This window comes from Haliotis cracherodii, unplaced genomic scaffold, assembly GCF_022045235.1.
Source record: "Haliotis cracherodii isolate W230 unplaced genomic scaffold, xgHalCrac1.p SCAF_13, whole genome shotgun sequence".
NCBI classification, from domain to species: domain Eukaryota; kingdom Metazoa; phylum Mollusca; class Gastropoda; order Lepetellida; family Haliotidae; genus Haliotis; species Haliotis cracherodii.
In genome coordinates, this window is record NW_027266268.1 from 13376584 (window position 1) to 13392933 (window position 16350).

Genomic DNA, 16350 nt, shown 5'->3' on the forward strand with positions numbered 1-16350 from the left:
ATGTGTAGTTAATACTTATAATTAAACACAAAGAGCAAAATAGAATAATAAACTTTATTATTAATTAATTATTATTTACAAGAAAACAGTGTTACTACCTGCAACAAGGCGGATGTGAAACATATATTCTCAAAACCTGTTTTAAAACACAGTCTAAACATATACCCCTCATATTGGCCTGCAAAATTTCATTTATGTGGCTTCAAATTCGTTTGCGAGACAAACTCCACACCCCCCCCCCCCCCCCATATTTCATCAAGTTAAAATAGCATGAAGCAAAGGCCATAACTCCATACAAAATAAGTTCTTATAACCATCTTCTGGAGTTTGTACCTTAGATGAGCACGGAAAGTTTCATTTATTAACTTCAGTAGTGTCCAAGAGAACCTGGCAGTATATGTACCAAGTTCAAAAACAAGGGTCATAATCCTGTGAAAAATATGTTGTCAACACCAACTTTTTGGATTTCTTTGTTCCGTTGCAATTCAGCACTTTTGTTTGCAGATTCTCTATCTACACCTCTGTTTTTCAGTACGCGTTTTCCTTATGCCATTTCTAAGCCTTGCTCCTGGAACTCGAAGCCATTCTTTTACACAGGTCACCATGTACTTGTCAGTGGCTTGTAAGAGCCCAGCTGCAGGCTTCCTCCTCAGCTTCTGTTTACAAATGATAGCAAAAAATGTCAGTGTGCATATTATAAGTCATTGCATGCACTCTCACAATTACAAGTAATGGACTTCACAAGTGTGTTAACATAATGGAATAATAGAATAAGTAATACCCTGTTCACATGCACCACCTTACATATGTGTGTATATTTTATTTTAAGTCTTGACACCTGTTAATAAATACAGGGTTCACTCAAAGAATTTTCTGCCATTGGCCCTTTATGTGACAATTTCATATATTCCCTAGGTACACCCGCACTTGCCCATACAGCACAATGTTAAAATGCCCCATTGTATTTGAAAATGTGGGCCTTTTTCCAAATTTAGGGGCTAAAAGCAGAAGGCCCCACCCTAGAATTATCGGAATCCCAGTAAGTAAATTGATGAGTTAATAATATGTGTAAATAAGTAAATTGAATTATGTGTAATTATATATGCAAATAACATATCAACTCCCAATATTGTATGGTAGGTCCCTAATCTGTTTCTTATGTCAATTAAAAAAGATTTTATAACTGACATGGGTTGCTGAAGATATCTTCTACCCCGGATCTTCTATATGAATCAAAATTGGAGTAAATTTCCCATACTTGATACATCTAAAGAAATTTAATTCACTCACCAGTTCTCTCTCAGTTGCTCCATTTTGGAAAAGCTGCTAAGAGTTCATTCAGCTCATCCATGTTTGCCAATCTGATTTTCTTAAATAGAAATATAAGGATATTATATGTCAAGTTTGTGTAGCAGCAGTGAGCACTTAGCTATTATGGTGATGATGTCAAGAGGTTGAGGGGAATATTGCTCAAAAGATAAAAGTAACATTTAAATAAAGCTTTGGCCATACACAGATATCAGGTCCTTTCCTTAAGTCATACATCTTATCTCATATATTTGCACTTGTACATACAGTCCTTATCTGGAGCCATGTAGCAGAAATAATTTCCCAGGGAAAGTAGTTTCACGTTAATAGCCATAGCCACATCCATTGAAAAGCAGTGAGAAAATCCCCATATTGACATAATATTGAACAGATCCTGTGAAGTCTGGTTACCACAACACAGATTTCATTTAATAATATGATGCCAAAATATATGTAGATTACATCATGGTAAACCAAAACTGCAAATAAACGTTTATCATTAAAAGATCAGATACAAAGGTATGTACATATTACAAACACTTGTATGCAAAAAATAGCAGGAAAGTATAGGGGACAAGTAATTTTATGCAGTTTCATTGCTTGTAAACATAGGCAAAGGGATAATGATAAACTGAAATATTATATCTTTAGTTAGAATAAATCAAATTTGAAACAAGGCTGTGGGTGTTTTTCTACAATGGATAATGTCCTGAAAAATCTGTACTGAAGTATCTTCCTCAAAGTTTTACCATTAATTTGAAATTTGATTAAATAAATGACATTCTAAATTGTTTTGGATTATATATTTAGCATCATACCTTTGAAATAGTACATTTAAAAAAAATTAATTCAGTATTTCATCAAAAATGTACATCATAAATTACTTAACTAGATAAGACTACCATACCCCCCCCCAAAAAAAAAACAACACACACACACACACTAAAAATCCATTCTGAAATAGCCATATCTCAAAACCTCAATCGATCGATACAGATACCATACATAGGTATAAGATTTCTGATCGATTATAGGCCTAGGTCTATGTAAGGTATCCAGCAGATCTTGATAAAATTGCCCACACCTGTAATGCGCAATGTTCCGTTTACTAAAAGAGCTGTCCTTTCATTTCGCCCATTATCCAGAAAAAGTTCAAAATTCGCAAGTAACTATGACATTAAAAAACATAAATTTTATTTTTTTTATATCAACTTTTTGGTGATCGAAAACCAAACTCGGCAGTGAAGCTCCGTTCATCGATCAGTAGGAAACATTAGCTGGATCGCATGACATGCACACGCAATGCTGAAAGTTTCCGAAAGCCTCGTTATGAATTTCATGTTCACTGCTTTTAGCGCTGACAGCAATCGCAAAATTGACTTGTAAATTCGAGTTTGTAATCAATTTCCTAACCTCATCCATCCCCACACTTAACAAATACGCCTGTGACAATGACAAATAAAGCAATGTTCATTCAAAAATACTAATGTAAGTAAATGTTTGGCTATTCATTTGCTTGCCGCTGTAATACTCTCACCCCGAGATTGCGACTCGTTGGTTGAACATCGCTGTATCTACATGGAAATAAAACATATCTTGTCATGTTTTGTATTTGCCCTTGTCCCCGCGTTTTGCTAGAAATATGTATATGGTATTTAAAAAATATAAATAGAGAATCTAGAGAGGATGCAGTGTCACGACATATTCCACGGATTTGACGCTGACGTAGAATTGACAGGAGTGTGTTTCTCAAAACCTCCAAAACACATAGGCCTAGATTTCTCTACTCATGTTGACACTTATGAATGTACACTGTTTCTCGTTTCAATTGTAAGGTTTGAAAATGAAATAAACACCTCGTAAATACAGTAATGAAGTAAACACTTACCGCAAAATAGATTTTCCCTCAGCCCTCCACACATCATCCTTTCGTCGTCTGCTTCAAAAGACGCGCGTGAGTAACAGCGCCCTCTATAACAAGAGTAGCTTCCCTTGGAAACATGTTGTGAAAACGTTGGACCAACGTAACATAACCGCTCGCGATATTCCAAACTTTTGCCAATATCATGTAATTTGCTGAATGAATTGTAAGATGTGACGAATCCCGTCTGTATCTTCTCTGTCTGTTGTATATGTGCAGCCAAAATGGTCAGTGAATGTACTTGATCTATTTAATTTAAAAATTAAAAATAAAGTTAATATTTTGAGTTCGAATAGAATTATTGTATTATTCGTAAATATACTTGATCTATTATTTGTCACATTGTAATCGACAAATGTGTTTTTTTCTTTTATGTTATCATAACAAGATCAAATCATATATCAGGTTCAATGTCAGTGCCAGTCACCAGCATTGGCCTGACAACGGACCGCTGCAGTTTGCCGATGCCGATATTGCCGGCGGTTGCCGATGCAAAGCCAACGTCGGCCCGATGTGGGTGTGCTAGCTGGGATACATGGTCGGTCATTTTTCACACCCGTATAGTGCATGTTATACAATTTGGTAACACTGTGTGAAGAAATAAGAACGTTGTAGCACTTTTGATACAATGTATATGTTTTTGAAATCGCGACGTCATCACGGTGCAGCACAGAGCGGTATGCAGGCGACTGACGTCCGGGCACCATGAAGTTAATTAAGAATTGACCTTCACTTTGTGTGAGTTCATTGGATTATGAACCTTCATAGAGTGAGGGCCAAACTGTATGAACGTCGGAGCTTGCGACGACGTTCATACAATGTTTGGCCCTCACTCTATGAAGGTTCATAATCCAATGAACTCACACAAAGTGAAAGTCAATTCTTATAATTTTTTATCACAATTTCTTACCTCAAAGGATGTAGGCCAAGATCTAAACACAATTTTATTTAGTACGTGTGACTTCATGTTTATACTGACAGCCAAACAACAACCAGCTATATCGCGGAATAAAATAGTTCCCCAAAAAGAGAGGTGACATGAGCGAATGGATGCAGAACATTGCTCTTCAGAAACATCTTACGCAACACATGTGTTCATATGATATCCCCATTAGATGAGAGGTCTGTAATGAACTACCTCAGTAAGTCAGTCACAATGACAGCGCGTCGTAATAGATTTACATCAAATACAAGACGTCAAAATGGCCGACACGATAAACGTGACGGGAGGATTTCTGAAGTTGTTAATGAACGTGTGGCGGTTACATGTGTACGTCATCATTGATCAACTGGCCGATCAATGAAAGGTGATTAAAGATGCGTCAAACAGACACCAAGGTAAATTCGTAGATTGCTGGAGACGGTCACTGTCAGCCTAGACACAGATCGAGTCGATACTGACGATAGTTTGGATGTGCATTTCATCGTTTGTTCATTAGGATGGGCCGTAGCGAGGAAATTCGTGAACAATCATGCAGTCAAGCTCTCTTACGTTTCTCAATGTATACTGAATTGTTGAGACCAAGATTAAAGGTTCTAAATGATCAGAAATAATGCTTATGTATGTTTTCGTGCTAGGGAATTCCCAGGGGTTTCCCCAGGAATGTGGAAGTAGTCCGTCAGTGTTTACGTCATTTCAAGAACACGGTCTCGTGAAAAACGTATGAACGTCAAATTGTGTCGTTCATACACTTATGAACGTCAATTTCGCGGTCATGTGACCGACCTCTCGTCCAATGCAAAAGCCGTATATCGTGTAAACGTCAAATTAAAAAATTATAACAAATTGGCCATCCAGGGCTGATGTTATTGTTTTACATGTTTTGTAAACATGGACGGTCGTTGTTATCTTGTTGCCAATATTCACATGTACAGAATGAAAGTGTATAAATCCGTCAAATACAGAGTAGTGATATACCAAATTATAAGAACTGACTAACTTTGTGTGAATTCATTGAACCAGTGTCAACAGATTTTTCATGTCAGGTTCTTTCAACCTGTGCAGAATCTTACAATCTTTGCTCATCCGTCTGTCAGCACTATTGATTGTTCATGGTGTGTTCCCCAACTATAATGTCATACTGTCGGCACTATTGGTTGTTCATGGTGTGTGTTCCCTGTGTATAATGTCATACTGTCAGCACTATTGGTTGTTCATGGTGTGCGTGTTCCCTGTGTATAATGTCATACTGTCAGCATTATTGGTTGTTCATGGCGTGTGTGTTCCTTGTGTATAATGTCATACTGTCAGCACTATTGGTTGTTCATGGTGTGCGTGTTCCCTGTGTATAATGTCATACTGTCAGCACTATTGGTTGTTCATGGTGTGCGTGTTCCCTGTGTATAATGTCATACTGTCTGCACTATTGGTTGTTCATGGTGTTTGTTCTCCGTGTATAATGTCATACTGTCGGCACTATTGGTTGTTCATGGTGTGGGTGTTCCTTGTGTATAATGTCATACTGTCGGCACTATTGGTTGTTCATGGTGTTTGTTCTCCGTGTATAATGTCATACTGTCGGCACTATTGGTTGTTCATGGTGTGGGTGTTCCTTGTGTATAATGTCATACTGTCGGCACTATTGGTTGTTCATGGTGTTTGTTCTCCGTGTATAATGTCATACTGTCGGCACTATTGGTTGTTCATAGTATGTGTGTTCCTTGTGTATAATGTCATACTGTCGGCACTATTGGTTGTTCATGGTGTTTGTTCTCCGTGTATAATGTCATACTGTCGGCACTTTTGGTTGTTCATGATGTTTGTGTTCCCTGTGTATTATGTCATACTGTCGGCACTATTGGTTGTTCATGGTGTGTGTGTGTTCCCTGTGTATAATGTCATACTGCCAGCACTATTGGTTGTTCATGGTGTGTGTGTTCCTTGTGTAAAATGTCATACTGTCAGCACTATTGGTTGTTCATGGTGTGTTTGTTCCTTGTGTATAATGTCATTCTGTCGGCACTATTGGTTGTTCATGGTGTGCGTGTTCCCTGTGTATAATGTCATACTGTCAGCACTATTGGTTGTTCATGGTGTGTTAGTTCCCTGTGTATAATGTCATACTGTCGGCACTATTGGTTGTTCATGGTGTGTTAGTTCCCTGTGTATAATGTCATACTGTCAGCACTATTGGTTGTTCATGGTGTGTGTGTTCCCTGTGTATAATGTCATACTGTCAGCACTATTGGTTGTTCATGGTGTGTTAGTTCCCTGTGTATAATGTCATACTGTCGGCACTATTGGTTGTTCATGGTGTGTTAGTTCCCTGTGTATAATGTCATACTGTCAGCACTATTGGTTGTTCATGGTGTGTGTGTTCCCTGTGTATAATGTCATACTGTCGGCGCTATTGGTTGTTCATGTTCTCCGTGTATGAGGTCATACTGTCGGCATTTTTGGTTGTTCATGGTGTGTGTGTTCCCTGTGTATAATGTCATACTGTCAGCACTATTGGTTGTTCATGGTATGTGTGTTCCTTGTGTATAATGTCATACTGTCTGCACTATTGGTTGTTCATGGTGAGTGTTCCCTGTGTATAATGTCATACTGTCGGCACTATTGGTTGTTCATTGTGTGTGTGTTCCCTGTGTATAATGTCATACTGTCGGCACTATTGGTTGTTCATGGTGTGTGTGTTCCTTGTGTTTTATGTCATACTGTCAGCGCTTTTGGTTGTTCATGGTGTGGGTGTTCCCTGTGTATAATGTCATACTGTCTGCACTATTGGTTGTTCATGGTGTGTGTTCCCTTTGTATAATGTCATACTGTCAGCACTATTGGTTGTTCACTGTGTGTGTGTTCCCTGTGTATAATGTCATACTGTCGGCACTATTGGTTGTTCATTGTGGGTGTGTTCCCTGTGTATAATGTCATACTGTCGGCAATATTGGTTGTTCATGGTGTGTGTGTTCCTTGTGTTTTATGTCATACTGTCAGCGCTTTTGGTTGTTCATGGTGTGGGTGTCCTGTATAGAATGTCATACTGAGGTGCTATTGGTTGTTCATGGTGTGGGTGTCCTGTATAGAATGTCACTGTCGGCGCTATTGGTTGTTCATGGTGTGGGTGTCCTGTATAGAATGTCACTGTCGGCGCTATTGGTTGTTCATGGTGAGTGTCCTGTATAGAATGTCATACTGTCTGCACTATTGGTTGTTCATGGTGAGTGTCCTGTATAGAATGTCATACTGTCGGCACTATTGGTTGTTCATGGTGTGGGTGTCCTGTATACATCATACTGTCGGCGCTTTTGGTTGTTCATGGTGTGGGTGTCCTGTATAGAATGTCATACTGTCGGGACTATTGGTTGTTCATGGTGTGGGTGTCCTGTATAGAATGTCATACTGTCTGCACTACTGGTTGTTCATGGTGTGGGTGTCCTGTATAGAATGTCATACTGTCTGCACTATTGGTTGTTCATGGTGTGGGTGTCCTGTACAGAATGTCATACTGTCTGAAAGAAAGTTCGAAAAAAAAGTCTTTCAAAGCAAACTTAGCAGTTATTTTTACATTTTATTTACAAATTTCAATAATAGCTTTACAATAAGGTCGATGCCATTTTGACACAACATAAGTTACATCTGACATAATGCTAATTATGCAGCAAATTAAATAATTTTTTTATAAAGACTTAGATCACAAATGGCACAGTCATCAAGACTACAGACATATCTGCTAGCGAGAAGCCATGAAAGTAGGTTTTGTTTCAAGTGACATAGGAACCATGTTCATGAATATATAGAAAGTTACAAAATAATGCTTACAACATACTCATCAACAGTGGATTGGCCAGCCATGGAGGGAATGGGATATGATATACTTGTGACTGCTAATTTCTCTGTCACAGATGTCGGCAAAAACATATGAACGGATTTTGGTATGTATTGTTATGTACTGATAGAGTACACAAAATACACATTGCATATGCCACTTGAAACAAAAGCCTCAAGAGCTTAATATCTGTACATAGAACATATTCGTTAGAATTGCACTCATTAAAAGTTATATAGTGTACTACTCAAAACAAGTTAAAGAATACCCTCAATTGGAGTGAGTGAGGGAGTATGGTTTTACGCCGTTTTTAGCAATATTCCAGCAATATCACGGCGAGGGACGCCAGAAATGGGCTTCACACATTGTACCCATGTCGGTAATCGAACCCGGGTCTTTGGCTTGACAAGCAAACGCGTTAACCACTGGGCTACCCGACCGCACCCCATCAATTGGAAGGCGGTGTTGCAATACCCACCAGCTACGACAGATTAACTAAATCACATGAACAAATCAGGTGTTCTGTAACTTATTTTGAGCAGGATATAATTATCCAGTGTTTTTGTCTAATGAACACAGGTATACATGTCCAGTACAAACAGAAAATAAGAACGATTTCTTGCAGCCAGGATAGGTGTGGAAAATATCATTGTAACAGTGTAAATAAATACTTAAAGCTGAAGGAAACAGTCTACCATGTTTTTTCAACATTTATTGCAGTTCCCCACCATTTTGTAAGTCAAAACCTAACAAGCTACTCAAATGAAGATGTACTTCACAAACTCGCTTCAATTTCCGAACAGGCAGAGAGTGGCCATGCTGACTGTTTACCGAGACACGTTGACATCGTCAGGAAAGATTTTAATCAAACTTAATAACATCGTAAAACAGCTTTAACACACTTAAAATCAAAGAGAGATAAAACAAACACCATGCCACTGACAGAGACCTAAGGCTGTCAATACGTCATGGAACATATTCTGATCATACCTGATAAATTCAATCTCTTCCAGACACAGCTCAACAAGCTAACTGGGAATTGTTCCTATGAATAAGATCAAGGCAGAGTTAGTTCCCTTGGTTTGTAAACGTGGTGATTATCAAATCTGTTTAATGACAGCAAATGCATATGCACAGCGATGATGTGATTCCAATCCAGTGAATAGTATATGGTCATGATCTGAGCAACTATTGTCAACAATACACCCGACATTGAGTTCATTACAATATGGCTTTGAAAGAGGCAACTTCACTAAGTGTATTACTTCCATAATCTGAGCAAGTAACAGAGACACATTATCCCCACAGGTGAGACGTTCTTATAATGTGATTACAGTCATAGCATGAAAAGCCTTGACACCAAAATATCCATTATTTGTTGGAAAAAAATACAAACATGAACAAAATAAAACTCAGAACCAGTTTCCCCTACATTACAAACATTTGGTAATCATGGCAACATAAATATATATTTTTTGACAAATGTTGTGTGGTTTGGTAATGTAGTCGTGTTTGAAGCAGTTTTAATCCTTTTACAACCATTGCTCGTGGGTTGAGCTGGTTCCTGGGAATATATGTCCTATAGGAATCTTGGTTAGAGGAACACCAATATGCGGAACAGAAAATGGATGAACATATGGAGTGAAAGTGGGCGGATATCTTCATCACCAAGGATAGAGAGATAGTGGAGAAAGAGAGAAGGTAGAAGAGGAAGGGAGCAAAGATTCAGCCAATATCAACATATCTATATTACAATGACCGACAGCAGGGAGGAAGGGCTTAAAAACTAATGCAGTCCGGGCATGCTTGCCTCCATTTTCTTTATGAGCAACTAGATTCCAATACAACATTCTGTGGTACAAATGGAAGGGTGAACTGTGATGAGCAATTTCTATTTTACAGAGGCAGAACATGTATTGAAGCTTGCCTACAGTTCAAGGAAAACTAAATCACATGGTAGAAATGTTCTTGGACATACGTATACTGACATCCACAAATTCACCGAGTGACAGCATCACTCTGATCCAAACGTTCTTGGTTGTTCACACACAGCTGCTGAGGTCACCAGCGAAAGGCAGAAACGGGTTACACCTTGTCTGCCATCTTAACAGTGCTGACAGCATCGCTGCAACTCACATCGAGGATAATACTATAGCACACACAACAGGTCACAAACATTCAATCAGCCTAATATCGCTACTCTTGATTCTCAAAATACTCTCAAAAAGTATTTCCCGTCTGTATGTCTGTCCCTCCCTCTAGGCGTTATCACCCAGTCTGCCCCCGAGGGAGGGTCGAGTGGCTAAAAGGCCGGAGATATACAGAAGTATCCATCCTCTCTGGAGAAGACCGCAGTTATCTCCCCTCCCTCATCTGTCAATGACCCCCATTATTTCTTTATTCGTGCTCTGTATATCGTTGAGCAGCCTCCCACCCCCAGACGGGGTGCTGCTTGTGTACGTTTTCAAATTCTGACTGTGGGACTGCAGCCTAGACAACAGCTCCTTAGCATGGAATTTTGCATGAGGGGGAAGGGAGTCAATGTATCGACAACACAGTGCATAGAATGCTTGGACCTCCTCGGAAAGAAGCATGAAGTTGGTGCTGGACTTATTCCCAGCCAGAGCCAGTTTGTCTATACAAGACCGCAGCTTGTTGGAAGCATCCATGATCAAATCTTTGGACACCGATGAAGTCTCAGAGTCTGATGACGGCGGTTCGTTGGCATTGCTCTGACCCAGGTCGACCAGCGACCTCTCCATGGGATCAGTCTGCTTTAGGGGATGCACGGGTACGTTGTTCCCAGCTACCGGTTTTAACACAGGGAATACTGGCTTATAAATACCTTCATCCTTCTCTTTAGACTTATTGGAGGAATCATTTGTTCCAAGATTGTCAGCATTAACATGATCTAAGTTGGTTTCTTTCACAGCATTAGCTTTACCAAATGTCTTAAATGAGGACAACTTATTGGTGGAATCCTCAGGTTTTTGTGACCCATGAAAATTGTAATCAAACTTATTTTTATCACCGGATGCATCAGTATTTTCTGAAAGCTTCGGACTTTCCTCTGAAGATGATGACCTCCCTTTAAAAGGGAAAGGAGGCCGAGGTGGCGCCTGTTTGGTGTTGTTCTCCATAGAATTGTGGTCTGCATTTCCTTCATGGGCAGAGTCGGACCCCTGCTGGTGAGGCAACGGTCGAAGAGGCACTCGTGGTCCCGGGCGGGTGTCGTCTGCCAAAGAAGCATCTTTCATGTTGGAATTCTGCTCAGAATTTTCAGCAAATATTCTGGAAAACCTCGGACTCGGTTTGGGTTTACTGACAGACACATCAGCCTTACTCCCCAGAACAGATTCATCACCCTTGGTAAGATCCGTTTCTGACTTGTAGGTGGACAGGTCCCCCTTGCTCCCTAAACCATTCCCCTTGCTCGACGTCAGATCTGACTTGTGCCTTTGAAGCAAGCCAGAATATTGAGACTTGACCTGTGTAGCAGGTTGATTATCCACTATAACATGGGTCGATTGTGACTTAACTACAGCAGACGGTTTCACATTGGGTTCCTGCTTGATGCCAGGATCACTGTCTTCTGCCTTAGCTGTGGGCGGGGGATTGAAGACAACCGTAGGTCCCTGCTCTATATTGAGAGGAGGGCAAGATATCACACTGGCAGTATCTGTGCCGGAGTCATGGTCCTCCACCGTGGGCAAGTCACGACTATGATTGTTCTGCTCATGCTCCATAGAGGCGAGATATGCTCCAATACGAACACCTTTGGGGATGGTCCCATACCTATTGATCGCCTTAGCAACATTGGCCACATCCAGTTTCCCCACAGTGATACTGGAGTCCTCGCTCTCATGACCTGAAGTTGATTGTTTCACATCCCCAGGCCGAGTTGTATCCGAGAATTTCTTCCTAGCACCAAGTTGATGTGCTGGTAGTGGCAGGGCCTTTTTGGGATACTGTCCCCCTAAATGAGATGATTGCTGTCCCTCCATCTCCTCTAACAAAGATTCCTTCTCAAATCGCGCTGCTCGCTCCAACTTTTTATCTAGACTAGCACCATGAGGTAAGCTTTTCTTTCTGCCACTACGCCTTTCCTCAGTCCCTTTTTCAAAACTACGAGCATTTGCCTCTGATATCAGATATTTTGATTTGTCTATATGGGCATGTTTCAAGGAATCACTTTTGCTAACACCACTATCATCAGTCGATGGTTCACGTGCCTCATTCCGAGACATGAATTTGGGTGACCCACTCTCATGTTTTGAACGTGGCGGAAACATTCCGGCACGAGCTGATTGTTCCATGATGGACATTTTACTATCCCAGGGTCCTTCGTACATATTTTCCTCCACTTCAGGAACCACAGCACTTTCGATTTTGGCTTTCTGTAACTTCATTCTAGACTTGAGTTCCGAGTCTAGGTCCGGCTGCTGTGGCTGCTGTGGCTGCTGTGGCTGCTGCTGTTGCAGTTGCTCTGGTGTTGGATCTCTGCAGGAGGTGGTGCGACGTGGCGGTGTGGGGGCGGGGCCACTCTTCTTCTTGGAGGACTTCCGAGATAATATCTCAGACACTCTGTTGAGCGTAATGTCTGTGTCCTCCAGGGGAGGTAATACTCGTCTACCAGCAGGTGGCGTCGGACCTGGATAGAGAGAATAGTGATGTTACTTCTAGTCAGTTGGGAAAAACATTCTCTCAAACAATTATTTACTGTTAAACAGGAAACAGTATGAAAAAGAAGCCTGTTTTGTGGAGGACTGAGGGATAAACAATCTAGAAGGACTAGTTATTTTCTTCCAAAATCAAGTCATATTACATAAAGCTCTAGTCCAAATACGTTATGGTATAGTTGGATATGACTTAAGGCGTCAATCAAAAAATTATAATAAGTACTAAATATATTTGAACTTCAAAATAATTTTCCATTTTATTTCATACATTTTTAGTCTCCATTTGTTCTGCTGAGTAAATGTAATCAGTTTTCAAATAGAATAGTTGGTAAGTAATATGTTTTCAAATTGATTTCAGATGCTTAAATTTGTCTGCTTGGTGAAATGCTGTCGTATGAATTTGATTAATTAATATCATGCTTATAAACTCCTCTACACAACAGGGGTAAAACGATGCCATGCAAAGTGGTTCTGGTGTCGTACTATTGGACCAGTAAACATGCCTAAGATATCCTTAGTGACTAGTGAAGTCAATAAATATCTACCTGCACTACTGCGACCATCTCCCAGATGCTCTTGGCTCTCAAAACTCTGTGTCCGGCCTTTCTTAGACGGAAGGCCAGGGGCCTTTTTCTTCTCACTCTTTTCCAGTTCCTTTTCCACCTCTGTCAAACACAAGTTAGAACAATTGAGTTTCATCGTATATCATGAAAGGAACCTTTTTCTAATGAGGATGATCCTCAACTGTACATGTACATACTTCATAACATGACACTGAAGTCTTTAGAGTGAGCAAGTGTCTAACCCTACTTTGAACAGTAGTCCAGTTATATCACAGCATGTCAGCTTACTGTGGGAGGATAGCCTTAAGTGATGCAGGTCTAAGATGTTTACCACTTTGGTGGAACACACGAGCATGGGTATGGTGCTGACAAAACCTAAAAACATAATCGGGGGAACTGGGTTATGAACCCACTATCATAGGTTTCTTCGCAACTAGTGGCTGACAGCAATTAAGAAATGTCGTTCTGTCAGGCCAAGCCCGGCAATATGCTGATATCTAATACCGTATTCAACGTAATAAGCGCCCCGCTCTAATAAGCACCAATATTTACTAATATATTGGCTAGTGAACGATCCCAATAAGCACCCCTCTGATTGATCAATGTACACAAGACTTATTTATTTGTGTATAATACACACTCATGTGTTATATACACCATTGATTATGGGCAATTAAATTCTGGAAACATATATATATTGTGTATAATCCACACAGACTTTTGTATCCTTTCAGGCTGTAAGCATAAACCACGAAATGTACAATCTTTCAACTCATTCACCAAAGTTATATTCTAACTAGAAAGTGTTTTTATTCGTAAAAACATATGTCTCCCCCCACTCCCCTAACCCCCATTCATTCGTTTACTTCACGTTAAACCCCATCCCTCCATTACTAAATAACAGAGACAAAAATAGAACTCCTAGAAATTTCAAACAACTAATGGGCACCACTTCAGGACTTGGTTAATATGTTACAACTTCATGAAATAATATTGAACAGTTTTTGAGTTATGGTCCGGAAACAAAGCTTACCCCCATTTAGAGTCTATGTTCAAGTTATCTCCATGGAAACGAGAAAAAATAAAAATGTCAAATATCTCTACATAGCAAAAGGCACCACTTCAGTGCTGGGTTAATGTGTATACAAAGTTTCGCGAAAAAATATTAAACGGTTTCCAAGTTATGGTCAGGAAACAAAGCTTACCCCCATTCAGAGCCTATGTTCAAGTTATCTCCATGGAAACGAGAAAAAATAAAAATGTCAAATATCTCTAAATAGCAAAAGGCACCACTTCAGTGCTGGGTTAATGTGTATATAAAGTTTCGCGAAAAAATATTAAACGGTTTCCGAGTTATGGTCAGGAAACCAAGCTTACCCCCATTCAGAGCCTATGTTCAAGTTATCTCCATGGAAACGAGAAAAAATAAAAATGTCAAAAATCTCTAAATAGCAAAAGGCACCACTTCAGTGCTGGGTTAATGTGTATACAAAGTTTCGCGAAAAAATATTAAACGGTTTCCGAGTTATGGTCCGGAAACCAAGCTTACCCCCATTCAGAGTCTATGTTCAAGTTATCTACATGGAAACGAGAAAAAATAAAAATGTCAAATATCTCTAAATAGCAAAAGGCACCACTTCAGTGCTGGGTTAATGTGTATACAAAGTTTCGCGAAAAAAAAATATTAAACGGTTTCCGAGTTATGGTCCGGAAACGGTGGGAACGCCGACGCCAAGTCGAATACAATAACCTATTTGCAAAACATCAGTCCTACCTTCACTGACACTGGACATGTCAAACATGTTCTCAAGGGCAAAATGGATGTCACGGAATGTTGGCCGATCTTTGGGCTCCCACTGCCAGCCTACAACACATTTTGGGTGAAACTCAAGTGAGTGAGTGAGTGAGTATGGTTTTACGCCGCTTTTAGCAATATTCCAGCAATATCATGGCGGGGGACACCAGAAATGGGATTCACACATTGTACCCATGTCAGGAATCGAACCCGGGTCTTCTGCGTGACGAGCGAACGCTTTAACCACTAGGCTACCCGACCGCCCCGTGAAACTCAAGACAAACCTTTACATTATCAATGAGTTATGAACTTAAAAATAAAGTCAATACATAACATCTGATTAAAGCTAGACATGTTTTCATGGAGAGAGTGAATAAGTTTTAAAAGTTGTAACATCAAACTCCTTGATTTCACAAGGAAATTTATTATTCTTCTCACAACTGGTCATCAGGTCTTTGAAAGGCATTTAGAAGTGATACACATAAGGAAGAGAATTTAACGATGTCAACTTCTTTATTATGAGGAACACAACGTTTCGTAGTATATGCTTACTCCTTCATCATACTCCGAAATGTTGTGTTCCTCGTAATAAAGAAGTTGACATTGACAAATTCTCTTCCTTAACTGGTCATCAGCTAGTAAACAGTATCAAAATTGTGACTGGTCATAATGTGCTCAGAGAGTATAATATTCTGAATACATCTGATCATCAGCTGGTAGACAGTAGATATATATAGACTTGGTTAAATCGGCTCAGAAAGTATAATTGTGATGATTACATCTGATCATCAGCTGGTAGACATTGGCTGGACAGCCTGATGGCCTCTCCATGCGATACCCCCTCTCCAGCAGGTGGTAGACGTCGGTCAGGTCCACCCCGGGGTACGGGGACATCCCATAGGTAGCAAGCTCCCACAGTAGCACACCAAACGCTGAAACAAGCAGGCACAATTGAGGGCAGGAAAATAGTCACCATTATCACTGAACAGTATAGTGCTGCTCGTACAAGAGACAATGGGGGCAGGAAGATAGTCATCATTATTCTCCACTGTACAGAGCTGCTAGTACTAGAGACAATGGGGCAAGATGATAGTCACCATTATTACCCACTGTAAAGAGCTGCTAGTACAAGAGACAATGGGGCAGGACGATAGTCACCATTATTAACCACTGTACAGAGCTGCTAGTACAAGAGACAAAGGGGGCAAAAATACAGTCATCATTATTACCCACTGTACAGAGCTGCAAGTACAAGAGACAATTGATGCAGGAAGATAGTCACCATTATTACTGAACAGTATAGAGCTGCTCTTAC

The 16350-nt window shown here is 40.1% G+C and overlaps 1 protein-coding gene across 8 annotated transcripts in view; it reads right to left on the bottom strand.

The window, feature by feature from the left end:
- Window positions 1–7737: 7737 nt before the first annotated feature.
- LOC139459650 (tyrosine-protein kinase Abl-like) overlaps window positions 7738–16350 on the bottom strand; it is a 94584-nt gene continuing 85971 nt past the window's right edge. For all 8 annotated transcript variants that reach the window (XM_071241246.1, XM_071241245.1, XM_071241244.1 and 5 more), the window contains 4 exons: window positions 15815–15967; window positions 15015–15104; window positions 13223–13342; window positions 7738–12649 (listed from right to left, as the gene is read on the bottom strand). In XM_071241246.1, coding sequence (XP_071097347.1) covers window positions 10368–12649; window positions 13223–13342; window positions 15015–15104; window positions 15815–15967 — 2645 coding nt within the window. In that variant the 3' untranslated portion in view covers window positions 7738–10367. The remainder of the gene's footprint in view (window positions 12650–13222; window positions 13343–15014; window positions 15105–15814; window positions 15968–16350) is intronic.